At 41.8% G+C, this 26,271-nt stretch overlaps 5 protein-coding genes across 8 annotated transcripts; 2 read left to right on the forward strand and 3 right to left on the reverse strand.

Moving 5' to 3' along the window:
• Positions 1 to 142: 142 nt before the first annotated feature.
• Positions 143 to 5,499, reverse strand: si:ch73-335m24.2 (protein eva-1 homolog C). Of its 4 annotated transcripts, XM_061786589.1 has the most exons (8): positions 4,938 to 5,498; positions 3,757 to 3,962; positions 3,551 to 3,674; positions 2,983 to 3,135; positions 1,909 to 2,052; positions 1,687 to 1,758; positions 1,489 to 1,569; positions 143 to 825 (listed from the first exon to the last, which is right to left on the reverse strand). In XM_061786589.1, exons 1-8 carry the CDS (start codon positions 5,020 to 5,022, stop codon positions 437 to 439), a joined length of 1,254 nt encoding a protein of 417 aa, XP_061642573.1. In that variant the 5' UTR covers positions 5,023 to 5,498; the 3' UTR covers positions 143 to 436. The 4 variants fall into 4 exon arrangements, with proteins under 4 accessions (XP_061642573.1, XP_061642575.1, XP_061642574.1 ...); XM_061786591.1 differs by lacking the exon at positions 1,909 to 2,052 and having other exon boundaries at positions 4,938 to 5,499; XM_061786590.1 differs by lacking the exon at positions 1,489 to 1,569 and having other exon boundaries at positions 4,938 to 5,496.
• A 3,071-nt stretch (positions 5,500 to 8,570) lies between these two features.
• clic2 (chloride intracellular channel 2) lies at positions 8,571 to 15,139 on the forward strand. Its single transcript, XM_061786593.1, has 6 exons — positions 8,571 to 8,773; positions 11,863 to 11,972; positions 12,601 to 12,726; positions 13,495 to 13,595; positions 13,683 to 13,864; positions 14,504 to 15,139. Exons 1-6 carry the CDS (start codon positions 8,720 to 8,722, stop codon positions 14,663 to 14,665), a joined length of 735 nt encoding a protein of 244 aa, XP_061642577.1. The 5' UTR covers positions 8,571 to 8,719; the 3' UTR covers positions 14,666 to 15,139.
• Positions 15,140 to 15,630: 491 nt separating this feature from the next.
• On the reverse strand, positions 15,631 to 19,105 carry urp1 (urotensin-related peptide 1). The gene is made up of 5 exons (XM_061786594.1): positions 17,886 to 19,105; positions 17,069 to 17,191; positions 16,936 to 16,976; positions 16,730 to 16,835; positions 15,631 to 16,149 (listed from the first exon to the last, which is right to left on the reverse strand). Exons 1-5 carry the CDS (start codon positions 17,974 to 17,976, stop codon positions 16,118 to 16,120), a joined length of 393 nt encoding a protein of 130 aa, XP_061642578.1. The 5' UTR covers positions 17,977 to 19,105; the 3' UTR covers positions 15,631 to 16,117.
• Positions 19,106 to 19,690: 585 nt separating this feature from the next.
• Positions 19,691 to 22,521, forward strand: c1galt1c1 (C1GALT1-specific chaperone 1). The gene is made up of 2 exons (XM_061786581.1): positions 19,691 to 19,929; positions 20,680 to 22,521. Exon 2 carries the CDS (start codon positions 20,690 to 20,692, stop codon positions 21,644 to 21,646), a length of 957 nt encoding a protein of 318 aa, XP_061642565.1. The 5' UTR covers positions 19,691 to 19,929; positions 20,680 to 20,689; the 3' UTR covers positions 21,647 to 22,521.
• A 1,250-nt stretch (positions 22,522 to 23,771) lies between these two features.
• mcts1 (MCTS1 re-initiation and release factor) lies at positions 23,772 to 26,269 on the reverse strand. The gene is made up of 6 exons (XM_061786582.1): positions 26,067 to 26,269; positions 25,647 to 25,799; positions 25,470 to 25,567; positions 25,155 to 25,288; positions 24,074 to 24,141; positions 23,772 to 23,996 (listed from the first exon to the last, which is right to left on the reverse strand). Exons 1-6 carry the CDS (start codon positions 26,075 to 26,077, stop codon positions 23,915 to 23,917), a joined length of 546 nt encoding a protein of 181 aa, XP_061642566.1. The 5' UTR covers positions 26,078 to 26,269; the 3' UTR covers positions 23,772 to 23,914.
• Between the last annotated feature and the right edge of the window lie 2 nt (positions 26,270 to 26,271).

Genomic DNA, 26,271 nt, shown 5'->3' on the forward strand with positions numbered 1-26,271 from the left:
GTTTTACTCTTCGACTTTTTCGAGATCCTCCCAATGGTTCTGCGGGAACCTGTGCAAACGTGATGGCGACGCGGACAGTTCGGGACCGTTTCAAGTTCCCTCGTCTGTACTATTACCACTTTATCATAAAAAGACAACACAATTTACAAAATTACTGCCTTTATCCTTGACTTATCACACACTGGTAAATCTAAAGCAGATTTTAGTAGACTCGGGTCAAATTTGACCCGAAACAGCCTCCTTGTAAAAAAAATCTTTGGAGCACCTATACAAAAACAAAATGACGTTAAATACTTATATTTTTGGGTATTTTGGGTCACTCTAGGAAAACTCCTCAAATTTCAGGTTGAACGAATATCATGGAGGATATTTTCACTGCTGTCAACTATCAAGACGAGTCAAATTTGACCCGAACAGTATACGAGGTTAAAAGAAACTAATTGCTGTAATTTGTAATCTGATGAATGGCATAAGGGTTGGTGTCTGGATGTGGCCACATGTCTCCATTGGGCAGATCTCTACTGTGTTCAACACCCTGTGGCATCATCTCCACGGTAAGCGTGGACGGACCGAGCATGTCCGTCGTGCGGTAAGACCGAGTCAGGCGACGAAAGGACGAGGCATCCGAGACTTCGTCGTCATCGTAGAGGTCGTCCGTCAGGTCCTTGTGCTGTCCGCTCGATGCTTTCAGCTCGTTGTGCAGATCCGACACCAGCCCCTTCACGTCCTTCACTAGTGTGGAACGCACTCCAAACAGGCAGAGCAGGAAAACCAGACCAGCGCAGATCCCCGAGACGAAATACAGAGCTACTCGCTCAGGCACTCCTGAAAGAAATGCATGCAAATGTCAGACTACAAGTACTCTCGACATACTATTTGATGTATGCAACTTTAAAACCAAATAGACAATGAAGTGCTTTGAAGAGCTTCGAAACGATTAACCCACACTAAGGTAAAGAAAAAGGATTCAAAATTGGGATAGCCAGCAGTCAGCAGATGATGCTGCAGCTGCACCGTGAGGATTCATTTTTGTGGGATGGCCACTTCTGGGAAGGTTCACCACTGTTCCATGTTTTCTCTATTTGAGGATAATGGCTCTCACCGTGGTTTGGTGGAGTCCTAAAGCTTTAGAAATGGCTTTGTAACGCTTTCCATCCATCCATCCGTTTTCTATACCGCTTATCCTCACTAGTTTCTCATCTGTTCTTGAAGTTCTCTGGATTGTGACATTTTGTTGCAGCTTTTTGAGCTCTATTGCCCGACTTCAATAATTCACATGTGGAAAATATTTTAACCCCACCGTATGAATGAAAAAGGGGAAAACCTATTTAAAAAATAAATGTTTTTTTTAAACTCTGTAACAAATCCCTGATGATGATCAAGCCACATAAAACAATGATGTTTCCTTCGTCCCGTCTCTTTCATGAGCAGCATATTCCGTCACTTCCGATACTTTAAGTCCTTTGTACGATAAGTCAGTGCACATACCCAACATTTTTTCTATCATCTCCAGAGAGTTGGTTAGTAGAACATTTTGTTGCCTGTAGGTGGGGCCAGTGTACCATCCACCTGCAGGCGAGAGGGGCCTTGGCTCAGATGCCAATTCATGCATGCTACCAAAAAAAAAAATCAAATCAAATAACATGAATGCAGCAGTGTAATAGTGGTGTTGTTGTTTACACTCACCGTGTGTGTAGTCCGAGATCATGAAAGGATCTGTTGTCCCTCGACCCACGTCTTCCAGAACATACCTGGGCACTAGATAGATAGATAGATTAGATAGATTAGATAGATTAGATAGATAGATAGATAGATAGATAGATAGAGATTTGCAATCGGTGGAGGTAAAGCATCGTGTACACGTCTCAGTTGCAACAAGCAAGCAGCAAATGACAGTTGGCTTCTCACCACAAGTGTAGGACACTCGCAGGTGTTTCCTGGTGCCGGGGAAACACGGGTCCCCAAAACTTTGAACGTCAGCCAGCACCGAACAGTTCGCTCGGCCATGACACCGGCGTGAGACTCTCCTCAGAGCAGATGGCGACAAACACTCTGTAATGGACAATTGGAACGCTTCCAATACATGTATGTGGATTGTGGATGTTGAGATGTTTTTGTCCAATCAGATTTCAGCGTCTACAGTATGTGTTGTCGTGTGTCTTCAGAATCAGTCGTGCTGGCTGATGTAACTTCAACTATACAGCATGAGCGGAGAAACTGCTTTTTCTAACCGATCAGATTTCGATCCACACACATTAACACATTTAATAATCAGCACGTTCGGTGAGTTTGTTGTATTTTGTTTTTGTCATGTTATTAGATAAATATAGATTTTGAACGGCTCTAGCTAATGTACATGGCACACTTGTGTGCTGTTATATTGCGTTTTTGGATAGAGAGCAGAGGTGTCAAACTCATTTTAATTGTGGGCCACTTTGTAATTATAGTTTCCATCTGAGGGCCATTATGACTGCTATAATCATATAAATGCCAACTCATCATATTATTACATATAAGTAATTGCTCTCATATTCGATTGTTATTATTTACATATTTAACAACAAATTGAATTTGAAATCAAAATTCATGGAAAACACATGTTCAATTTATGTTAAGAAGGGATTTGGTGAAAAAAGACGCTAGTAATATCCGTAAAAAGTTAATTCAAATAGCAATTTTTGTGCAGACTTTCTGCCAAAATGAAAGGAACAAATCAATGTAGTAAGAAAGTCAACACAGACAGATTTGATTTGCTTTAGTGGGCCAGCAAAAATGATACGGTGGGCCAAACCTGGCCCTCGGGCCGCACGTTTGACACCTGCGGTATAGTCAGTTTCTTTAATTGGAACATGATCATGGCTGTATTAAGAATCAAATGCACAGCCCGCCACTGCTTCTCGCAATAAGAGAAGTGAAACAATGAGTTGTGATTCATCCGATCGTGATGACTGCGAGTTTCGTTTTCCTGTGAATGTTGCTGACCCATGTCCACCGGCGAGCCCCCACCCTGAGGACACAGGGGTCTTCCGTGCAGCAGGTGTCCGAAGCTGGCCGAGTAGATGGCCAGCACGGTGCCGTTCTTACACGCCAGCCTCAGGCGTTCGTTCTCGCACACCAGTCTCGTGCGGTGGTGCGCTGAAAACGCAGCAAGACAGGCAAGTCGGCGTGTTTGGTGTTTATAGAACAATGGACTTGATGCAAGTACAGTGGTGCCTTGACATACGAGTGACTCTAATTAGAGGTTATAATTCTTCAAAAAAAAGTATTTTTTTAAATTGTTTATTGCCGGTTAATGTTTACTGTCAAACTAAACTACTGTATTCTTTATCCTCTGCAAAGTATGACTAATATTACTGCAGCCTACTGAGGAGCTGTGACCGTCTCCATGTATTTTTGTGTCTGTATTACAGCACAAAGTCCATTGAATCGAAGCAAAAAAACAAGTGTTAAAAACGGTTTCATTCTTCACATTCTTTTTAATTATGTCACCACTGTATGTTTTTATGCAGTAAAAAATTATAGCGTGCAAACTCTCAACTCCTCTACCTACCTGGTCTGCACTTGTAGTACACCAGGAGGTACTTGCTGGTGAGCGGGCAAGGGTCGTGCCCAAACACGGGGCCAAAGACGGGGATTTGACACGACCGCTCATCCTGACACTCTGACAGCACTTTCTGCAACGGAAAAAAAAAACAACACAAAATATACTTATTTTCTCATAACAGCGAGTTTGTGTCACATTAGCACAACAGTCACCTTGATAGCGACCGCAGAAGAACACTCGGCGTACTCTTCGTCGGTTCGATTTGTCTTCTGGCTGGGACACAAATAGCGATGAGGAACACGCCGTCCGAAGAAGGCCGATAAGACGGCCACGGACGTTCTGGCGGGACACTCGATGGCGAGCGTTTCTCCTTCGCAAGCGTGAGCCGTGTGGTTCTTCAGAACACTGTGCAGATACACTTGGGGAGAAAAGACAGAAACCCGAATGACGTCACATGTACAGAATGTTCGTGCACACTTCTTTTGAAACGATGACTGAGGGTTTCGTAAGGAGGTGTGCCTCAATGATGACTTATGAATTCACTGCCTGAATCATTTATTAACTCTAAAAAAATAATAATAATAATTTAAAATCCCAATTGCCGATGGGTGGCGGCGTCCCAGTTGTTGGGTGTAGCCGTTTGAGACTTCTCGGGACGATGACCACACATGTAAACATGCACAACAATAGAAAAGTGTGTGTGTGTGTGTGTCTGTTTATTTTGGGCAGTACCAGGCACTAGCTCACAATGAACTATTATTAGGCACGCACACACACATAACCACACACACACACAAAGTGCAACCTTTTCCACAAATACATACAGTATATGACAACAATACTCACAATATCATCAAACAAAAACGCTATCGTGAGTCAGGCCAGTCGGAAGTACAGTCATTTTGCTTTTTATTCATAAAGTCCATGCTGGTCTCTACTTTTATTTACTTTTCAATCACCCTGTATATATATATGCTGTATATACGGTATAAATTTGACCTGCAACACAACAGGAGGGTCAACTCTAATTTAGCTGACACTGAATACATTTTCTGGGGAATTTTTTTTTATAAAAACAAAATTCACATTTAAAAAAGTAAGTCAAGATTTAAAAAAAAAAAAAAAAAAAAAAAAAAAAAACTTTAAAATTTGACACACATCATTCGGCTGCTTTAGTTACAGGCATTTCCTGAGTAGGTGTCTGTAATTTAAAACAATTAAAATATTTTCAGTGTATATAATAAAGATGTGATCACAGCAAAGTGATCCAGTTGAAGAAATTTTTTTCTAGATTATTATTCTTTTTTAACCTTAAAATGGGTGAATTTGACCCACATCATAACATTCTCTGCTGTCTACTTCTAAAACAATAGATGACCATTGGAGTACTTACAAGAGAAATCCGGAACCGAATGAGCAGTGTTAATCCCCAGAGCCAAAAGCCAGAGAACCCAAACCAACCTCCCCAGCGCTGTCATTGTGTTCTCTTTTGTTGTAATGGCGTCTTGCGTTTCTGTTGATGGCGCCGCAAAGACATCAGTGGATCAATGACGCCATTGTTTTTTTTTGTTTTGTTTTTTTTTTCCCCCGTAAGGCCGCTTTTGACTGAGAATTTATGGGAATGAAAATGTGTGAAGTTTGCAATACACGATTGATTGTGATTTATTATTGTTGTCCGACATACTGTAGATTAACGGAGGTTTTGAGATTTATTTGCCTGGTCATGTGATTTGATTGGCCACTTGTTGATAGGCAGAGAAAAACAGTTATTCCCGCGACAAGGAACAGGAAGTGGGGCAGACATACATAAAGGAAATGATTTTGAGAATTTAAAACAATAGACCTTTTTTTAGGAGGGCATCAATCAGTCACGGATTTTCGTTATGGCGGCAGCGCTCGGTCCAAACCCAAAATGTGTACACTTCCCAGCGTTTACGGTCTTTGATGCTATGCTAGGCGAGGCGAGTTTCGGCTAGGCTAAACTAATGAACTAACAACAACAGCTCTGTGCTGAATGCAGACATGTTTGATTTGTTATTCTTTTTATTTATTCATTAATGTATATATTATATTTGTATTTGTTATTATATTTTATTGATTTATTTATTTTATTTTGTATTCTTTTTTTTCTTTTTTTGCCCCCCACATGTTGCCATGGTGCTGGTTTTGTTATTTGACAATTTTGCTTTATCTTGGTTGGAGGATTTATTTTTTTTTCTTCCATGTGTCACGGCAAAAATCCAGTTTCTCTCCTTGTCAACATAGAAGGTCCTGTTCGCTGAGATAAGGTTTTTTTTTTTTTTTTTTTTTTTTTTTTTCCCCCCCAGGATGTTACTTCCAGTTGGTGTGTGTGTGTGCAGCAGAGATATGTGTATGCCTCTTAAACAGATAGCGCCTCGCAATCTTTTTGTTTCTGAGAGAAAAGGGGAAGTGAAAGGTCTTTGGCGAGCTCCCGTATTTCCCGTTTCTCTGATGTTTCCAGGAAGACTCTGGAAATCCGTACTGCGTGGGGGAAGATCCTTCCAGCGATGCCAAAATCAGCACTTTTCATTTGCTATTTGAGCATTTGTTTTGCTTTTCTTCCTCAAGCCCGCTGTTGTCACGGCAGCCAAACACTTCCCAGGCTGAATGGTGAATGGCATCATTTGTCACACAATCTCTAATAAACACTCCCTGCGTGGCAGCCGAGTGGAGAACATAATGTCGGCTTATTGTTTCCTTCAATATTTGTGGCGCTCCCTCATATTATTGAGCAAGTAAATTCCATTCAGCTCCATAAAGAAGGGTCAAACCCTCCAAGTCCAGATATCCTGGAATACCGCGAGCCGCATAATCCAGATAGCAGGAAACCTCCCTCGCTTAGAGTTCCGGCAATGGATCGTTAATTTGAAGGTTTTCTTAGGTATTTCAATGTGATATGTTCATATTCGTCACGCTTCCAAAAAGTGATAAAAACTCCTCAAATCATTAGTGGGGCAGATAAGCAGAACTTAGTTGGCATTTGGTGTTATTTAGTGTGTTTTTTTCCCCCCTTCAAATTCCTTGTAAGGAGAGGAACAAGTGAAGAAGGGAGTTTTAAATTCCACTTCCTCCATTTATAGTCAGGGATACCCACTTACAGTAAATCTCCAAACGGGGCGTTATGTACTACTATTGTTGAGGGGCACGTTCACTTCATCGCTGGAGAATGACCTTTACTCCATTTGTGTGATAAAAACGGCAAAAGCAATAATGATGCATTCGTATCATTACATACAAACTGTATTTTTTTCCCCTACCCAAGCCAGTTCAAGTTAACAAACCCTGAAACCAAAGTCCCAAAATTGAAGGAAATGTGTAAGAGCGTTCATGTTGAAAAACAACAGAACAACTGAATTGAATACAAGCATGTTTCCATGCTTCCTTTCATACTGTGAGCTTCTTGTATTTAATGAGCTCAAATCAGTCACAGGCTTATCAAGTCAAGTTTTGTTATTAAATAAATTCAGATGAAATGAGGCAATAAATGTCTTTCCATCTGTTTTCTTTCATTCGGGTTGCGGGCGAGCTAGAGCCAGTGGCGGTTCTAGGGGTGGACCTCAGGCGGGGCAGTGTCCCCCACCACTGGGCTTGCCCCCCCCCCCAAAAAAAATCGTCCGGCCCCCATGAAAAAGCCCTTGGACCCAATCTGGTCACCCCGCTAAAATTGGGGTAGAAACGCCACCGGGTGGAGCCAATCCCAGCTGCCTTTGAGCGAGAGGCCGAGGACGCCCTGGACTGGTCGCCAATCGCACTGTGTTCTAGAAAAGTAATGCTGAGTAATTATTAGCAAAAACAGTTGTTTGGTATGTATGGATTACAGTGGTGCCTTGAGGTACACGTTTAATTATGATTATAATTATTATGATTTGATGATGATGATGACGATGATGGTGATGATTATTATTTGGCCACCTGGGGGCAGTATAATACGACAGTCAACACTCCTCAGGAAACTGCAGTATTTTCTGTCGATCTTCGCAGAGGATACAGAATATATGCCTTTGAGTATTGTCATATTATCTGTCTACATGTGTTGCTCGTTAGCCCATCTATGGCATTCTTTATTGTTTGTGAGCTTTAAGTTTAGCAGACTTTTCTATGGCAAAGCTACACGTACTGTATGTGGTTGTTTTAGATACACGCCTAATTCTCTTTGTTTTCTGTGTAGTTTTTGTGGAGTTACAATACATTTGCAATTGAATCTTTTATTACTATTTCTTTAGGTAAAGATTTTATGTCTGTGCAATACATTTGAATGGAATCATTATTTCAGTAGTTTAAAAAAAATATATTATTTTCCTATATTCAAACTGTGCATAAAGTTACAAACGGCTTAACCCTTTTTTTGTTTGTTTTTTGTTTTTTGTTCCAGTGTAGTACATTGAAGTACAGTTCAGTTGTATTTAACTTTTAAGTACAATCCATTTGCATTTTATCTTTTGGAACTGTTTGTATTCAGACATTTATTTAGGTTTTTTCTTTGTTTAACGTTTGTGTTTTTTTTAGTTGTTGTTTATTTCCTATACTCAAACTTCGCTTAATGTTAGAGTGGGTTACAATAATATTAAATGTACTTTTTAGGAATGTAATCTCTGCTCCGTTTTTGATGAGCATACATATGGGCATATTTGAATATGGGGTCAATATGTTGGTACTTTGAGAGCTAAGTTTTGTTTTTGTGTTCGGGTGGTGTGAGGTATTAAAAGTTGGAAAACCACTGCTCGTGTCTCCGTCCCATGTCCAATTATATGATTTGTATTCAATGGCGAAAGTAGTACACCCCGTTATTCCACCCTACACGTCTCACACTATTGGAATGCGAGTAGACCACATCAAAATGAGTAAACTTGTATGTTTTGAGTCACGGCTTTTATCAGATCCTGCGTATTGCTACACGCGCACAAGTTGCTATTTTAAGCCGCGCTCGTAGATTTTATAAGAGCGAGAGCCCCGCCCCTTCTGTGGGACCGCCCCCTCCCTCCACTGACTTGTCAAGTGTGTCGAGGCCGATATATCCTGCAAACAAGCAGCAGCCCTGTGGTGTCCAGCTCTCTCCTGACATCAGCCGCTTGCTCCTCTCATCGCTGCTTTTGACTTATTTTTGAGGCTGTTTTGACTTTGAAGTGAATAAAAACTTTTGTTTTTGGGGACGGCATGGCACTGCGGCAACATTCAGACAAGGAGCCGAGCATTGAGTTGTTTGTTAAGGTCAGTATTTCTTTTGTGGATTTGCACTTTCAACTTAAAAGGAAGAAAGAAAAAAAAAGTAGTTGCCCCCAGAATTTGAAGAAAGGCTTTCTGCCAATGAAATGACACATTGTTACTCTCAATGTCAAAGGTCAGAGATGGAATCAATATAAGCAATCAGAGGACCTCTCCTTTTGATTTGCTTGCATGCAGCACTGACATTTTGATGTTTGTATCCATCAGCTGAGCGGTGGCTCTGTTTTTATCAGAGCGCAGGCACAGCCTTATCACGGCCAAGTGAGTGTGCGACGACTGGCCGCCAAAGCCTCGCGCAGGCACACCCACCGCACACAAGAAAATGCGCCCTTGTTTCATAACAAGAAATCCATTTTCTATAGCACCTAGTCTGTCGAGCGTCACAGGACGACTGGGTTTGGGTGGGGTACGACCCCGGTAGGTTATTCCCCAAAATCCCGCTGCAAAATACATGAGAGTTGTGAAATGTGCTTTGTTGGGAGGGACTGATGTTGTCTGGCTTTATTTGGTGTTAAAGTCAAGTTACGGTGTGTCTTCAGAGCCTCCGATGTTTAAAACATGACACAGGCACACCCACTTTTATACCCAGACTATAAAATGGTCATAAAGGGTTTATAAATGTATAATAAAGCCCTTCATAAGGCGTCATGAACGACTTAACATATCTTCAGTAGTAGGATTTGGCTCTATATTTGGCAAATTTTGCTATGTTCTACTATTTAAGTCTGGGGTGTCAAACTCATTTTTGGCACAGGCCAAATCACAGTTATGGTTTCCCTTAAAGGGCCATTATGACTATAAAGCCATATACAGTAAATGTAAAATGCCCTCTTATTGCTACGTTACACAACAAACTGACGGATAGCTGGTTTGGAAATCAGAAGTGAATGAAAACTGTCCAACTATTATTCATTTTATTTTAAAAGGAGCACTGGTAATCAAACCCACTTGCAAATCTCAATGTTATTAAAGGTGATTATTTTTTTATTATTATTATTTCGTTACTGTAGCAAGTAACATGAAGTCGATGTACATGATTTGCTTTCACAGGCCAAATTAAATGGTGTCGTGGGCCAGATTTGGCCCCCGGGCCTTGACTTTGAAAGCTGTAATTTAATTGCTCCGATTTGTTTGAATTTTGAATCATCTCTCCGCCATCGGAAATAATGGAAATATAATGAATATAATTAAATTCTTAATTGTCTGTACATTTTTTAAGTAACATCAACATTGTCGAAATGAAGTGAAGCATAATTATTAGTCAAAACAAAACAATAAAATGACGTGGCAACACTAGACAAAAATAAAATAAAAAAATATGATGTCACGCATGACGACCGCTTGAAAGTTTGATGAGACCACTTGACAAGAAGAGTGATGAAGTGTTTTAATAGATAATGACATTATCAATTAAAGGGTTTTTAACACATAATGACATTATAAAACACTTTATAAACAGTTCTAAATGACACACTGAAACATTTTCAACATTTTCCATTTTTTTTAAATGGAAAATTCTAGTTAATAGCTTGTTTTTCAGTTGTGACGTTTCCCAAACGGTACCCATACTCCGTCCCCCCCCCGCCCCCCCCCATAAGAAATGGAAATGTAATGAATCATCATCATAAAACCTGTCAGTGTTAAAAAGAAGTTAACTGCTGTTATTAGTAAAAAAACAAAAACAATACAATTTCACACCTTAATGATGACAATAGTATAGCAGAGATGCTGGACAGAAGTAATGGGACACATCAGGAGTTCTCGTGATGACAAAAAAAAAAAAGAAAGAAAAAAAAAGACAGTTATACGACCGTAAGGGAAATCCATGTTCCACTGTGCTTAAAACGACGGCTCATCATTTGCATTATGGTCAATGTGCAGCACAGTGCGGCAAGTGGTTAGCGTGTCTGCCTCACAGTTCCGTGGTTTGGGGTTCCAGTCTTGGCTACGGCCTTCGTGTAAATGGCGAGAAAAGCCACGCCAGTACGGGGGACAACGTCAGCATGAGGCAGGTGTGGCAACCAATATGATATGAATATGAATCATGTTTCCCAACCTTTACTGAGCCAAGGCACGTATTTGTAAAACATTTCAGAGCACACCACAAAACAAAAATGTCACAAAAAGTTCAATATACTGGAATAATGATAATAAATAAATAAACATATTTCAAATCTACTGGAGGAGCGTTTAAATGTTCTGCCTGTACGTCACCGGCATTGCCAGAGAAACATAGAAAAAATAGCATGGGTGTCACGGTTTAATAACTGTTCCAACAACAGATATTTGAATCCAAAGAGTAGAGCAACCCATGTAGACAGACAATGTAACAATTCTTTATCTTCTGCGAAGAATGACTCATATTACTGGAGCTTACTGAGCGGCTTCATGTATGTTTGTATTGTACTCCTGCCAGGTGGCACACCAGCAGGAGCAGTACAGTCCCCATTGAATTAAGGACAAAACTCTTTCATTCTCTCCGTTCTATATAACTGTCATTACTGTACAATACAATATTGTAGAGTCCTATTTTTCGTAGTAAAAAAAAAACAAAACCACATTACAAAATATTTAGTTATTTTTTTGGGGAGACTAGAACGGATTAATAGCATTTTTATTCATTTCACTGGGGAAAGATGATTTTAGATACGAGTGTATTGAGTCACGAGTGTGGTCACGGAACAAATTATACTCGTATCTTAATGTAGCAAAAAAAAAAAAATTAATTGATAAAAAATATTGCAATTTAGGATTTATTTTCACTCAATTTGTCACATTTCTAATCATTTTCAAAACCTAAAACCACTCCCAAAATGACAGAACTGAACACGTAAGTGGAGGCCCGCTACAGCATTTTCTCACTTCCAAATTCATCCTGCGGGTCGGGATGGTCGGTTTCGAGTCCGCGGGCCTCGCTCGAAGCAGCCGCCGTGGTCACGTCGCGAGCGCACGTTCGCGTACACAATGCCCGCGTCCCACCGAGCAGTGACCGCCCCACCCTAGCCTGCGCGTTGGCAAGTTAACGAGCAGGAAGGAAGTGCCCGACCTCTGTTTTCTCTCCGCGTGTACGGCAGGCCGGCCACGACGGCGAGAACGTGGGCAACTGTCCCTTCTGCCAGAGGCTCTTCATGGTGCTGTGGCTGAAAGGAGTGAAGTTCACCGTGACCACTGTTGACATGAGGAAGTAAGCACGCCTCCGCTTCCTGTCGTGTCCTCAAAGACCTTCTATTTGGCGAGAGGAACTGGGATGTTGTTGTTTTTCCCTCTAATAGTCCAAAACATTTCACACCATCATGGTGTGTATATAAGAGGTCTGTATCGCCTCTCCATACAAACACTTTCTTTAATTTGCCCGCATTGTGTGAACTTCTCAGGGTCATTACTGGTGGAAAAACATGATCAGGAAGCCTGTAATGGATGCTGATAATTGAGGGTTTCAAAACACATAAACCAGTAATAAGATGGCGGGGGGGGGGGGGGGTACTTCTACTCCACAGTCAATAGTCTTATTTCTTCACATATAAAAAAAAAACAATGAGATGTTTCTCGATGCATAGAAAAGTCACTTTCATTACTAAACATCACATAAATCACTCTAAAAACACATTTTGGCGCAGCAAATACTGACGAATGCTAACAAGGCACCTCAAGTATGCTTGGGTGCCGCGACTCACTATGTCACCGATTTTATAATTCAGCGCGCACGCTGCCGACTGCGTCGCGCCCTCGGCTTCCGGCCGATCACGGCCCGTGGCACAGGTCACGTGAACTGGACCGGCCACGTTTCTCCATCCCGTGTGTCTTGGTTTCAGGAAGCCCGCGGAGCTCAAGGACCTGGCGCCCGGCACCAACCCGCCTTTCCTGCTCTACAACGGCACCCTCAAAACAGACTTCATCAAAATCGAGGAGTTTCTCGAGCAAACGCTGGACCCTCCCAGGTATTGGACTCGTTCTATCAAAGCCTTGTTTAGGTTTTCTCCAAGGATTCCCAAAACACATCCTTAAATTGTCTAATAGAGGCAATGTGAGTGTCAATGGTTGTTGATCTAATACCTGCACATGAAAGTCATTTTCTTTTGTGTGAACAGGAACAAACTGAATGAAAATGGAACATAAAAAAAAATGTTACCTATAGATTCCGAGGCAAGGTACCCGCTGCATGTGCCACATGCAAAGATCTGCAAACTAATTGACAAGTGTAATTCAGTGGCGTGCTAATGAAGTGCTGCCTTCTCGAGCGAAAATTCAATCGATGCTTTCACCGTTGTTACTTTATTGCAGTTTACGCTCACATTTTTAGACTCGGGGCTCAACAAGTAGCGGTAGCTCCACCCCTAGTTGTCACGGTAATGAAAGTCGGGAGGCGGGGTGAGCAGGGGCTCATTTGCACGAGACAGGCTGATTTCAGCGAGGCTCGAAAATGAGGGTGAAAAGTACTATCATTCTTGATCCTTGGGTTCTTGTGTTAATTTCTACTCTATTTATTGCGCTGCAGTTTGCGCTTGTGTTTTTAGACCAGTAAGCCTCAACAAGTAAGCCTACATTATCCATACCATTACTATCTTTGTAAAGGCATAACTTTTTTTCATATATTACTTGTCGCGGATCAAATGACATTGCACAAATGTACCTAACGAAGTGTCCCGTGAGTGCATGAAAACAATGAACGAGACGCATGTTGAAAGAAGCCCATCCTCCCTGCGCAGGTATCCGCACCTCAGCCCAATAAACAAAGAGTCTTTTGACGTGGGTGCTGACATTTTTGCAAAGTTCTCCGCCTTCATCAAGAACACACCGAACAACGCCTGTGAGTCGGCTTCCTTTTGGCCATCGCTGAAGGTGGATCGAATAAATATGGACAAATCACAACTACGCTCTATGTCTGATCTCCCAGTCCAGGAGAAAAACCTGCTACGGGAGTTTAAGCGTCTGGACGATTACCTGAACTCTCCCCTGCCCGAGGAGATCAACCACAACTCGAGAGAGACAGTCGGCGTCTCCGAGAGAAAGTTCCTGGACGGGGACCGCCTAACTTTAGCTGACTGCAACTTGCTGCCCAAACTGCACGTCATCAGGGTGAGACAGTCACTATGAAGAATGATCGTACATCCTGAACATAACAATAAAAGTCATACAAATTTGCAACCATATTTATTTGAAAGCTTGAAACATAATACCGATACAAACTATACACGTGAGGCGCAGGTGCTATTTTGGTCCACTTTGGGTCGTCATCCTCACGTTCTACGCTGTAGTATCTGTGAGTTTGAACGTCTGTGTGTGTGCGTGTGTGTGTGTGTGTGTGTGTGAATGTGCGTGTTGGGTGACGTCCGAGTCAGCGAAGAGAGTGTAGAGTTTGCCGTGTTGGCTCATTATAGAGCCATTAGCCGGTCTGCATGTGGAGTTACTCAGCGTGTAAACTTTTGTAAGGAATGTGTTTATTACCGTTTGTTCAATAAAGTGACAGTGGCAGCTGCAGCCTGTGGAGGGATTACAATTTGTTCTCACTAGCAGTAGAAGGCGATATAAAATTAGCTAACGATGTTTTCATTTACCATAGACGTGCTCTGCTTTACACGTCATCGTCTTTTTTTTGTTTTTGTTTTTTTTTTTTTTATGTGAAATGATACCAAACTTGGGACATTCTTTGCCTTTTAGACATTTGCATTTGGCCCAGCGTGTGGATTGTAAGTGTTGCATTTTGTTTGATACCAGGTCGCCTCCAAGAAGTACTGCGGCTTTGACGTGCCGGCTCAGTTGACGGGCGTGTGGCGATACCTGCACAACGCCTACGAGCGGGAGGAGTTCAAACAGACGTGTCCGGCCGAAATCGAGATCGAGAAGGCTTACTTCGGCGTGGCCAATAAGAGGAAATAAAATGTTCATTGGCCATCTTTAGAGGGTGCTGTGTGGTGCCAAAGATATTACAAGTACAACCAACAGTCACCTAAAGACAGGTACAGGGAAACTTTTTTGGTTTTGGGACTTTGTATTACAGTTCCTCTGAGGTTCCATTTGTTTTAAGGATTACCCAAACAAGAATTGCCCACATGCCACTGGTTTCCCACCATCTCAGAACACACTTATTTTTTTTTAAATTGTTTTTTCACTGTTTTAGTCACCTACGAGGCCAATTGTGCTATTGACTGTTAATTTAATTGACCAGATTTGTGTTTATAGTGTACATACATACAATATATTTTCACAGCAGAACCCTTCAAATCTGTTTAAAAAATTTTTTTTTTTTTTTTATGCAGTAAACCCAATTATTCTTGTGTGTCGTCTTCTGTACTAGCACAGTTGACATGTTGGAAATGTACAACTTTCACGCTAATAAAACAAGCAAAGGTGTTTGTCGTCTTGATTCTAAAGATTGTGCGTCTGTTGTCAAGCTGTAATGTCTTTCACCATTTTTTTTTCTTTGACTTTTTTTTAAGGAAAAAAAATTCCAATTTATGTGGAATTTAGGACTGAAACGATTAATCCCAAAAAAAAACAAAAAAACCTCGAAAATAATTCGATCAGAAAAAAAAGCAAAATCTGTGCCTTCGCCGACTGCAGACTCACATACCATTCCGTGGGCAAATGAGTTGGCACCATGGCAGCGAGCCCGGAGGAAAGAGTTTGTAAAGCACAGAATGTCCCGAAATTTGGGATCATTTTACAGTTCAAAAAAGAAGACGAAAGAGCAACGTGTCTGCGGTAAGGCAGAAATAAACACGTAATACACACATTCGTACACCAGCTGGCGATGACCAAAACTGCCCAACAAGTTTGTTGTTTTGGGACTCTTTTTGTTCTTGCTTTTATTTTTGCAGTCTGGAGTCCGGGTTGCCGTTGTAAGCGACACTTCTCAATTGTCTTGCCGGGTTAAACAAAGGTTAAATAAATACATTCAACACACAGACTTGACTAATGGTTAGTAGTCAGTTAACAGCCGGCTGCTGACGCCCACGTCACTCACCGGGCCAGGCCCAACTTTTGGAAGCCGCACACAGTCGGTCGCACAGATGTTATAGTGTGGAACGTGGATGGCGACCCCAAGTGGGGAAAAAAAATGAAACTTGCTCCTCACGTGCACATTTTGTTGTTTAATAAAGCAAACGTGTGTACGATTACTCGATGAATTGGTAGAATGAGCAAGTCTCAAAACATCAGATAACTGCAGCCCAAGTAGAACTATCACAAATAACACATGCATCAATTGTCTAATAGTTTATTAGGTCACAAAAGACAACTTTACAACTTTAAAAAATAGATTTTCTTTCTCAGTTAAGATTTTCTATTTTCACTCAGTGGTGAATCTTGTGGTGGACTCGCCGCTGGTGTCTAATTGGTCACGCAGTATTTCCAGAAACACGCTGTGAAAGCCACACACAATGAATCAAGACAATTGTAACCCCCCCAAAAAAATGCAGTTTGTATTTTCATAAATACTATTAAGCAATGCAATTTTTGTACTGCTCTCATCTTCATTATTTATTACTTTACTTGAGTTTGTTTTACTTGAGAAGTAAAAGTACCCAATAGGTGCATTTAAGTTGATGCTCGTCTGCGGTACTGTCAAGTCCAAAATTCGATCAAGACCGTCCACCAATCGGTCACAACATTAGGTACACCTGTACAATCACATGAGAACCAACACAAGAGCTGTATCCGAAATTTTGCCTTTAGAAAGGTAAAAATGCTCAGTTCTGCAAGAGAGGTTTTCATTCAACAATATAGTATTTGTTGTCGTGGTTGTACACGGAGTGTGGAGTGGTGTAGAACCGCACTGCGTCACACTGAAAGCCCTCCCTATTATTTTGGTTCTCGCATAACCGTGCTACCAAATTACCAAATACGGTTGCTCGCGCCATGAAGGACTACACCTAAATAGAATTGAACCCTAATGAATGCCACACATAAATGAGTTAAAATGACTTTTTGTACATGTCTCACCTCTTTTGTTGGTTTTGGGCAAGCCCTGCTCGGACCTGACGAAAGCTTGAGAGCGAAGCTTGTCGGCCGCGGCCAGCTTCAGAACCGTCGCCTTGAGACCCTCAATCTTCACACGCGACCACAGAAAGACATGATGGACTCATGCAGACGAAGGTCTTTTTTTTTTATATTATTATTTACATGTATTCACGTGGGCTCAGACTTACCATGCTTGCATAGTTGCCCTGTTGAGCTGAATCCCTGGGCCCTTTAACCCAAAAACACAAGAGAACGTTACAATGACTCATTTGCCGATGTCTGCAATTTCAATGGTGCAGATGAATATACATTTGACTGTACCGTTACTCCAGGATTCTCTTTGCCCATTTTGCTGCATCAGGAGAGGATACACGTTATTCGCCTCCCTCTGTTCCCCGTCTGTATTGTAAGAGGCGTCTTCCGACGCCAGCTTCTGAAGGAAATCTATCCGGGAAACATTCAGAATACGTCAAAGATTATTGCTGGATTTTTTAAAAACATTTTAAATTATGTATTATATTCTTCTGTTGAAAATAAAATAAAGACATGTACCATTTACTGTAATTGAAAAAGAAAAAGAAATAAGATGGAAAGTAAATGCACTGCTGTTATATTAGCAGGCATTCTGGTTGATAAAAGGAGAGCACAACATAAAATACAATTAAAATGAATACATTTCAATAACGTACCATTCAAATGAAAATGAAAAAAAAATAAGGTTATAAGTTAATAACGTCCATCTGGAAAGCACGAAAAAAAAGAGAGAAATTGTTTATCTAAAATAGATGTAGATGTAGCATTTAATTGAAAAAAGAAAGAAAAAAGGAAGGCAGAAAGCGAACACAGCCCCTATTAAAATAGCAGGTTATCGCAAAAAGAGAGTACAATAAATAGTGCAGCTAAAATAAAATACATTAAAATAAAGGGGACTATCAAAAAGAATACATTGATATATTGACTTTTTTTTTTTTCTTTCTAATACAAAACACCTGAACAGCACATTTTAACAGTGGTGTATTCACTTATCACACCATACATACAAAAGTGTATATATATAAAACAATGGGCAGCTGTCTTGTGCCATACCCACGAAAAGATTTCAATATTTTAGTGGGCAAATGAGCAATTTTCTTCTCACCTGGCTGTGTCTCCAGGTTGGAGTCAGGATAGAGAGGTAGCGCATGCGTCCATCTTGCAGCCAGGAGGTAGAGCACAGCCAGAGACAGCATGCTGACGTTCTCTGCAGTGCGCCCTCAGTTGCTGCCAGCTTGGCCAAGAACTTGACTTATATACCCGCACGCCGCCCATCCATCACGACTGATCAATACATTATCATCACAACCAGCATCGCTCCTTAATGGATCGGGCGTCATAGACACCATTTAGGGGAAGCCTGTCAAGTCAGCTGCGGCCTATCTGTGCTTGTACAGAGAGCCCTAACAAATGTTGACCCTTCCTCACTAATAACGCGCGGCTGTCCGCTGAAGCCGCCGTGCTTTATGTGCCGTGCCGCCACGCCGCGTCTGCCGTCCTCAAAAGCATCATCGCTCACTCACGTCTGACGTTTTTGTGCCGAGAGCCCACGTCACTTTCTAATCAATGACCCGCCCGACAATTGTCTCGATTAGCAAATAGTAGGTCAATCCATTAAAACGAAACAAAGCAAAAAAAAAAAAAACACAGAGGCCCCAAAACATGCTCATAAGGTAAAGAGGTACGCACTTTTCATTTTAATCCATTTATTACAATTACATTTATTGAATAGCTTCCAGAACACTGCGAAATTGCCATCTGCATGAATTTCCAAAAATCTTTCTGAGATGAACTCATATGTTAAAGACCCCGTAAAGCGAATTAACCATTATAAGTTGGCAGATTCAAAACTGTTAGTGTGGTGAAAGAAAAAAAAATGTGGACTTGAAACATCCCAAATGTTTCATTATCTGACCTCGAGATGAAAATTGCAATCGTGCAATCGTGTGGTCAGGTGTAAACCAGCCGGACAAAACTATTTTTTAAAAGACTCAAAGAATGTCTTGGGAGGCTGAAATAATCTGCCGGGCTGCCGGGGCCTTTTGTCAAAGTGAAAGGTCCCTAATGGCCCTCGCTGGTGTCAGATGATGTATTAGCTTGTCTCCACGTCTCCGAAGTTGTGATGGAAAATGACATTTAATACATCTTGCTGCTGGGCCGTGTTAAACGGAAAAAGAGTTTGGTCTGTTCAACTTTGAAGGGACCATATTACCAATTTGTTTTTGCTCTATCAGTCTATAATAGCACGGCTAATTTACATAATAGCGCCTCCAAATTGATTTTTTTTTAGCTAGGCTGGGTGAAGATCCAGAAGGTTAGCATAGCTGTGTTGAGTTTTCCTGGCTACGCAGATTAGCGTCACCTAACGGCACCAGGTTCTGCAAAAGCAGTTGACTTTTCTGTTAAGTTGTCAATGTTTGGCAAACGGCAATGTGTACACTGCATGCGCCACATACGTGAATCTGCACACTAACGGAAATTAGAGCGGTCAATTCCCCTAACACGCATGTTTTGGAAGGTGGGAGGAAGCCGGAATACCCTGAGAAAATCGAAGCAAGCACGGCAAAAGAAATGGAAAGGAATAGAAAATAGAGAGAATTGTTTTTAATGGTAGGACTGCCATTGTTCCAAATGATTCCTTTACGAGGAGAAAAGTTAGTCACGGCACAATGAAACACAAAATGCTCATTAGTTTCAGATATTATATTTCAGATATGTATATATTTAGTTTAAGGCCTGCAGGATCTCGTGAGAAGTGCAGTTTGTATTTGAGATACAAAATACAGGAAAAGCGGCGCTGACAATGGAAGGGTGGACCATTTCCTGTACACGCTTTACGTACCGTGACGTCAGAGCGTAACGCGTCGGGCCAGCGAGCACACGTGACCCAAGAGGCGGAAGCCGGTCAATGTGCAGTACACAGTCTGTCCACACTCCGCACATCAAATGGGCAAGCGGACGCAGCATTCCAGGCTTTGAATGCTCATCTCGTCGAACTGGAATAGTGGGAGTTGATAGACCAGCCGGAGCTGGAGCCGGAGCTGGGGCGGCGCCCGGGAAAGCTCCGTCGTCGCCCTCGCTAAAGTAATTCTTCTTTACGGTGACAGTCGGCTAACTGTTAGCTTCTGGGCTACAGCGACTTCGCGCTTGTAAGTTTTGGCTTCATTATTTATTTATTTATTTATTGATTGATTTTTCTCTCTAACGTAAACGTCAACAAGGGCTTGTTTTAACCTTGACAGTAAATGTCCCACTCCAGTGAACGTCTTCAGCTCCTTTAAGCTTTATGTTTTTACTTCTATCGGCGTTCAGCAACTTATAGCCGGTGTAGTCTACTTAGCATGCATTACAATTGTGTACCATAGCCTAAAAGTGAGTGAAACAACTGATGCAGTTTGTGTAAAGTGCTACTGCGCACATTTGTGTGATTTCACATCTCTTTGTGCAGCAGTATTGATGAGCCGCATGTGAAGGGTGGTTTGTATCAACCTAACTGCGTGTACAAACATTTATGTTGGCACTGGTCTTTTATTTCTCGGAAACCGCAACATAAATAGTTTGTCTTCTTGTTAGGAAATGAATGCTGCAGACCAAAGCAGCGGTAAAGTGTTTGCCCCCTTCCTGATTTCTTTCTTTTTTTTGGGTGGGGGGTGTTTGTCATACTTTGTTTCCAATCATCAAACAAATTAAAATATTAGTCAACATCAGTAAACTTTGTTACACCACTGTTGGTGAATTTGTGAATTGTGAGCCACAAATATGCAGGGAATTACTGTACACCAAGCCTTCTTCACGTGATTTGTTTGTAAAGTTTGGACCAAGTTGACAAACACGTCAACCGAACTTGTAGGTGTGACAGTACGGTAAGTGCTCTGAGTCATCTTGTTCTTTTTCGGCAGTCCTGTCGGCATGTGGTCCGAACGAGGCTCTTTTGTCCAAGGGGTGGCCCTGGGAGGCGTCTTCAGCCTGTTGCTCTCGCTCCTGGGCAGTTACAGCCCCGGTGCCGGGTCCGGCGCGGAGGACCGTCACCAGCACCACCACGTGCAGGCGCCGAATAGCAACGACCTGAAGCAACTCTCGGACTCGCAGATGCAGGAGTTGAAAGATCAAGTGCGCGTCTATTGCATCGTCATGGTCCAGCCGAAGATTCTGGTCTACTGGGCAGCGGCCATGGGCACTTGGAGCAAACACTGCGACAAGGCCGTGTTCTACACCTCGGAATCGTCAAAGGCCCTCGAGGCGGTCGAACTGCACGAAAGTGACGACTGGGCGAGGTTGTGTAAAGCTCTGAAACACGCCTACGAGAATGCCGGGGACCTGCGCTGGTTCTTCGTGGCGCAGGCCACCACCTTCGCCATCATCGAGAACCTCAAGTACCTGCTGCTCACCAAGGACCCCGGCGAGCCCTTCTACATGGGCAATGCCTTGAAGTCCGGGGAGCTGGAGTACGTGGCGTACGAGAGCGGCATCGTCCTCAGCTACGAGGCTCTGAAAAGGTTCGTGCACGTGCTGAACAACAAGAATATGTGTCCCGTCAACGTGAACCGCCTGTGGAAGCTGAGCGAAGACAAGCAGCTGGCCGTGTGCCTTAAGTACACGGGCGTGTTCGCAGAGAACGGCGAGGACGCGCGCGGCATGGGCCTGTTCAACGGCAAGAGCGTGGAGGCGCTGATAAAGGACAGCATGAAGAACAACCCCAACGACGTGGTGGAGGGCTGCTGCGCCGACTTGGCCGTCACGTTCAACGGCATGACCCCAAACCAGATGCAGGTGATGATGTACGGTGTCTACCGGCTTCGTCCGTACGGCCACGAGTTCCACGACTTGCTGACGTTTGACCCACCGGAAGGTTCGGACAATGACTAGGCCCCACTGGTTGCACTGGACCCTTTTTGTACTAGCTGCTTGGGTGGGAAGATGGTTTTCTAACTGGATCCCCACTGGGTGGGAAATCCAGTTTTTACAAGTTTTGTACCTGTTGCACTTTGCACCTCATTCCTGTGGTGTTGATAAACACAGGCAACGGGCACAGACCGACCTTTGAATGAAGACTAAGCTGGGAATTGCGTTGATAATGTGACATGGCTTACCTGAAATTTTGTTAGTCATATTGTTCTACAGCTTTTTTTTGTTTTGTTTTAAATAAATATCAAATTATGTCTGTGCGTTCCTAAAGCTGCATAACTGTACACATGAAGTACAGACACAACATAAATCACGTCATGTCATGTTTGCTCTGTTTTTGACTGCTATCGATTTACAATGTGCAGTGGACTCCCGCATGCGTGTGTTTCGGTACCCGCGGATGCACCTATTGGTGGATTCGTTTTGTTTTTCTTTCTTTTTGGGGTGGGAACCGGTACCAGAAAATGCTTGCTGGGGGTTTATCTCTGCTTATTCACGATTTTTTCCTCTCCCAACAATGCCTATAGCATTTGATCCAGACCGCCATGCAATTCTTAAAAAAAAAAAAAAAAAAGTTTCAAAAACTATTTAACCCAAATTTGTTTGTTTGGAATTTTTTTTTTTTGTATGGAGGAAATCATAAATGTAATGACAGATAAAACCCTGAAAAGGAAGGTTCATTGTACCGATTTAGAGACTGAATTTGGGGGTTTGTGTTGAATGATCCTTTTTGAATAAGCTGCACTCGGCACTAACAAGAAATGTGATTTGTAAGAATTGTGAAACTGGATATCAAGTCCTGTCAATGATTATTAAAGAGAGTTTCATTTACAATCTTAATGACTACTGTCAAACCTCTATGGTGGCAATTTTAATGTCGCTGAATTACATGTGTAAAACAGCTGGTCTGTTTAGTACGTTACTGACCTCGCTCAAATCAAGTCCCTAAATTTGTCACCACAGAGAAGTGTTGTTAACAACCTACCAAAAGTGAATGATTAAAAACAACAAAAATCCCAGCGTACTGTATATAAAATAAGCCAATGGCTAGAATATAGCCCGCCAGTTCTGTTGATTTTTATGAATCTGAGAAAAAATGTATTTCCTGTCCTTTCAGGACATTATTTCAGATTGACAGAGCAGATAATGCAAAAATTGATTAATCAGTTACTGATGTAGTCCGTAACATCAGAAAATAACCAAAAATGTTGTTCATTGTTTTCCAAAGTAAAAGTAGATGTTTGCAAATGTATTTTGTAAATGAAAAAAAAAAGTCAGTTTTTATGGCAGACAAAAAAAAAACTTAAGAATATTTACAGTTGAGGCTGAAATTCTTTAGATTTGAACAATTTTAAGTTGGTCTCTATAAACAATCGATTATCAAAATAAATACAATTTGTTCATCAATTGTTGCACCTCTACATTGGACTTTTTGTCCCCTCTGACTTCTCTTCATGACATGCGTGCACTCATGGTCAACCACGAGGTGCTCTAAAGCGAAACACACCAGCCTGAAGAATTGGACATTTAAAAAATAAACCTCACCTCCTTGCTCTTCTGTCTTTCTCTCCATGACATGCACACTCACGGTTCGGCAACAAGGCGCTCTACACGTGGCCACGCCAGCGGACTATCCGAAGGAAAACTTGTTTTTCTGTTGTGTGGGCAGAGCTAGCTTGCTAGCTATCTGCACCTCACAATTGTGCCAGATAACCGCTGACGCGACCAAAGGCACTTTGCGTTCTGATTTAGTGGGGGAGTGGCGACACGTCACTGGGTCCCGTTTTAGCCACGGGGGGTGTGAATGCGGCCCCCCCCCCCAAAACAAAACCAATCAGGAAACCTGAAATACAGTTTAATACTCCCGTAAGTCTCCACAATTAAGTACCACATAGTGTTCAGGCTTTGCACATTTTCAGCAATTATTTTCAAACATGTACAATGTATGTTGAAACTAATCTCTGAAGTCAATTTACAATATGAACATGTTTGTTTGATTACAGTTGACCATTGGGTTTATTGGCATGGTTGGGTCACACCTCAGTTGTCGTACAAACATCCTGTTTTCCATGAATCAGGTCCAGTGTGAAGAAAGAATAAGAGGGAGACGTCTCGTTTAATTGGTGCACAATGGTGAATTGGTACAAAGCCTTAAGCCAGTGTAAACAGCTGCTATCAAGAGCAATATATGTTTTGGCAGGAAGGTTGGGTGCCTTTTTTTTTTTTGTATCATTTATACGTCTTCATGTGCCACAGTCCGTCATTTAGATAGTGAACGTTCTCAATGCCAATGCCCTTGTTGACTTTTTCTCTGTGTGCAAAAAGAAACGATTGTCAACATCAGTGTCGTGATTCAGCCTACAACTTTGAATGCGCTTTGACGCTTACATGCTCTCTGCAGACATCTTCATGACGCCAACGCACAGCGCGTGTTGTTTGCCTTCTGCCATGATGGCCTACGTTTTCTTGTCAAGGACAACATACACTTGAATGCTTGGGCTTCTTTTGGAAGGGAGGCCTTTATACTTCTTTGGAATAAACATTACAATTTATGACTAGTAAAACTGGAGTCGTCAAAAATGAAACGATACATGTTTTTAGTATAGCTACTAAAGTGCGCAGTTTGGGAGACAGCAAACAGTTCTCCCAAAAAAAGGTTAGGTGTGCTTGCTTCAATCTGTTTATTAATTACACGTAAAAGTTGCGGTAGACTGTAGCATACTTTATTCAGCCTCTGTCTCCATACGACAACAATTTGGCAAACACAGAGGGACAACTTCTGAAGACAAAAGTGGAATCAACGTTATGATTCAAGTCCCAGTTGAAGTTTGTTGTAAAATTTACACCTAAGACAAAGTATTAAACCTTGTACAGTATATGTAAACAAATACGTTAATACAAATACAATATGCTAACATAATGTAACGAGATGGGCTTACGAAAATTAGCGTTGAGGTTATGGTTATTATAAATCTTCAAACAACTCAACTAGGATTTGTCATCTACAGCCCGGTTTACGTATAATATTCCAAATAAAATTGGGTTAAAAATGCTCCATATAAACACGTCAATCAGAATAAACTGCCGAAACGCAATATAATTTCAGTCTGTTGCACAGGGGTAGATGTTTCTATAGATATGCGCACGTCACTCATCTGTAAAACAGCTGTTCTGACTTAATGTAGTGATTCCACTATTTGTGCTGATGTTTTAGGTTTTTGCCGTGATACTGGTTCAGAATCGGTATCAAGGTACTTTATGCAGGTATGGTACTGAAGTCCTACTTTTAGTATCGTGACAACACCTTGTCCAAATAAAAAAACTCCCCCCATCAAATAGAGGCCTGGTACAGTCGAGTAAATAAATGCTCCTGGCCCACAACGTAAAGAAATATACTCTTTATGTGACATCTACTTAGCTAGAAAATTTGTACGACTTCACGCAAACCAACAATAGATAAGAAGGATACAACTACTGTATCCGATTCAGCCGGGTAGAGTTTGGCGCCTGGTGACGTCAGTCCGGGACACATGATGTTGGCGCCACTTAGGACAAATTTGATGGCCCCTTTGTCTACTTGCTGGTGAGGAAGAATGAACGGATCTGTGAGGAGATTAGGAGGCTTGTTGTTACCACAAAATAATTGAATACATCAACCACAACTAGATGGGGGAAAAAAAAAAAATCTGATTTTAATCAATGTTTCTCCTTCGCTTGTACAAAACTAATTGATTAATCGAGAAAATCAATAGTCACCCTGCCCTATTGGCTGTAAGAGTCTTACATTTATGCAAGAGTCTGAGTGTGGGGTAGAAGGGTCCTTCTCGCTGTCTGAAGAAGAGCAACTCTCCATTCACGGTCAAGATTTCAATGTGCTCGTGGCTGAAAAGGTGAATAACAGAGAGGAGTTGTCAGATTCACCGCACAAGAATTAAATGAATGGAAATGAGAGACGTCGTACCATCGCACTATTTTGACGGGGTCCTTCTTTGGCATGATGTGATTCAGCCATGATTCGATGTCGGGAAACTGATCCAGCAGCTGGCTCTTTATCCCTTTGATGACGGACGTTTTCAACTGTATACAGTTTGATACATTCTCCTTCTCGTCAAATCTAAAATAGGGGATGACGAGAAGACTTTTTACTCATCTTCGTGCACATCATAAGAATCCAGTAATCGTGGATAACAGCATATCATATGGTTTAGCTTTCCGGGACTTTTGAGCTTCGTCAAAACATGTACAGTTTATAAATTAGAGTCCGAAAGGTAATGGGCATGGAACGGATATGTTAAAGATGAACATTGACAAGAGAACACCTACCCGAGCCTTAGCTAAGTCAGTTAGCGTTAGCTTCGGTATCAAAATAATGACCACGTACTTTTTAAACATGTTCGTTGGCCGTCGCTCCTCGCTTTTCCTGAGTGGGTCAAAGCCTTATTTTCTGGGATGCAGTATTTTAAACGTGACGAGGCACCAATATAGTACAAAAATTGTCACCCTCTAAGCACTTCCACGCTTATATTGCAGCTACCGGAAAGCAGTGTGAGTGCGTGACGACTTACGTTATTTTTACGACAGTCCTG

The sequence above is a fragment of the Phyllopteryx taeniolatus genome, chromosome 10 (genome assembly GCF_024500385.1).
Source record: "Phyllopteryx taeniolatus isolate TA_2022b chromosome 10, UOR_Ptae_1.2, whole genome shotgun sequence".
NCBI classification, from domain to species: Eukaryota; Metazoa; Chordata; class Actinopteri; order Syngnathiformes; family Syngnathidae; genus Phyllopteryx; species Phyllopteryx taeniolatus.

Excerpts from the sequence above, each read along its gene's own strand:
- clic2 (XM_061786593.1), top strand. The coding sequence starts at position 8,720 with ATGGCACTGCGGCAACATTCAGACAAGGAGCCGAGCATTGAGTTGTTT. Across the intron at positions 8,774-11,862 it reads GCATTGAGTTGTTTGTTAAG|GCCGGCCACGACGGCGAGAA; the intron begins GTCAGTATTTCT and ends CGTGTACGGCAG. Across the intron at positions 11,973-12,600 it reads ACCACTGTTGACATGAGGAA|GAAGCCCGCGGAGCTCAAGG; the intron begins GTAAGCACGCCT and ends TCTTGGTTTCAG.
- si:ch73-335m24.2 (XM_061786589.1), bottom strand. The coding sequence starts at position 5,022 with ATGACAGCGCTGGGGAGGTTGGTTTGGGTTCTCTGGCTTTTGGCTCTG. Across the intron at positions 3,675-3,756 it reads CTTCTGCGGTCGCTATCAAG|AAAGTGCTGTCAGAGTGTCA; the intron begins GTGACTGTTGTG and ends TTTCCGTTGCAG. Across the intron at positions 3,136-3,550 it reads GTACTACAAGTGCAGACCAG|CGCACCACCGCACGAGACTG; the intron begins GTAGGTAGAGGA and ends CTGCGTTTTCAG.
- urp1 (XM_061786594.1), bottom strand. The coding sequence starts at position 17,976 with ATGCTGTCTCTGGCTGTGCTCTACCTCCTGGCTGCAAGATGGACGCAT. Across the intron at positions 16,836-16,935 it reads AGGGCAACTATGCAAGCATG|ATTGAGGGTCTCAAGGCGAC; the intron begins GTAAGTCTGAGC and ends TCGCGTGTGAAG. Across the intron at positions 16,150-16,729 it reads GCCCAAAACCAACAAAAGAG|CGTGTTTCTGGAAATACTGC; the intron begins GTGAGACATGTA and ends TGGCTTTCACAG.
- mcts1 (XM_061786582.1), bottom strand. Across the intron at positions 25,568-25,646 it reads CCCGTCAAAATAGTGCGATG|CCACGAGCACATTGAAATCT; the intron begins GTACGACGTCTC and ends TCACCTTTTCAG. Across the intron at positions 25,289-25,469 it reads ACTCAGACTCTTGCATAAAT|ATCCGTTCATTCTTCCTCAC; the intron begins GTAAGACTCTTA and ends ATCTCCTCACAG.
- c1galt1c1 (XM_061786581.1), top strand. The coding sequence starts at position 20,690 with ATGTGGTCCGAACGAGGCTCTTTTGTCCAAGGGGTGGCCCTGGGAGGC.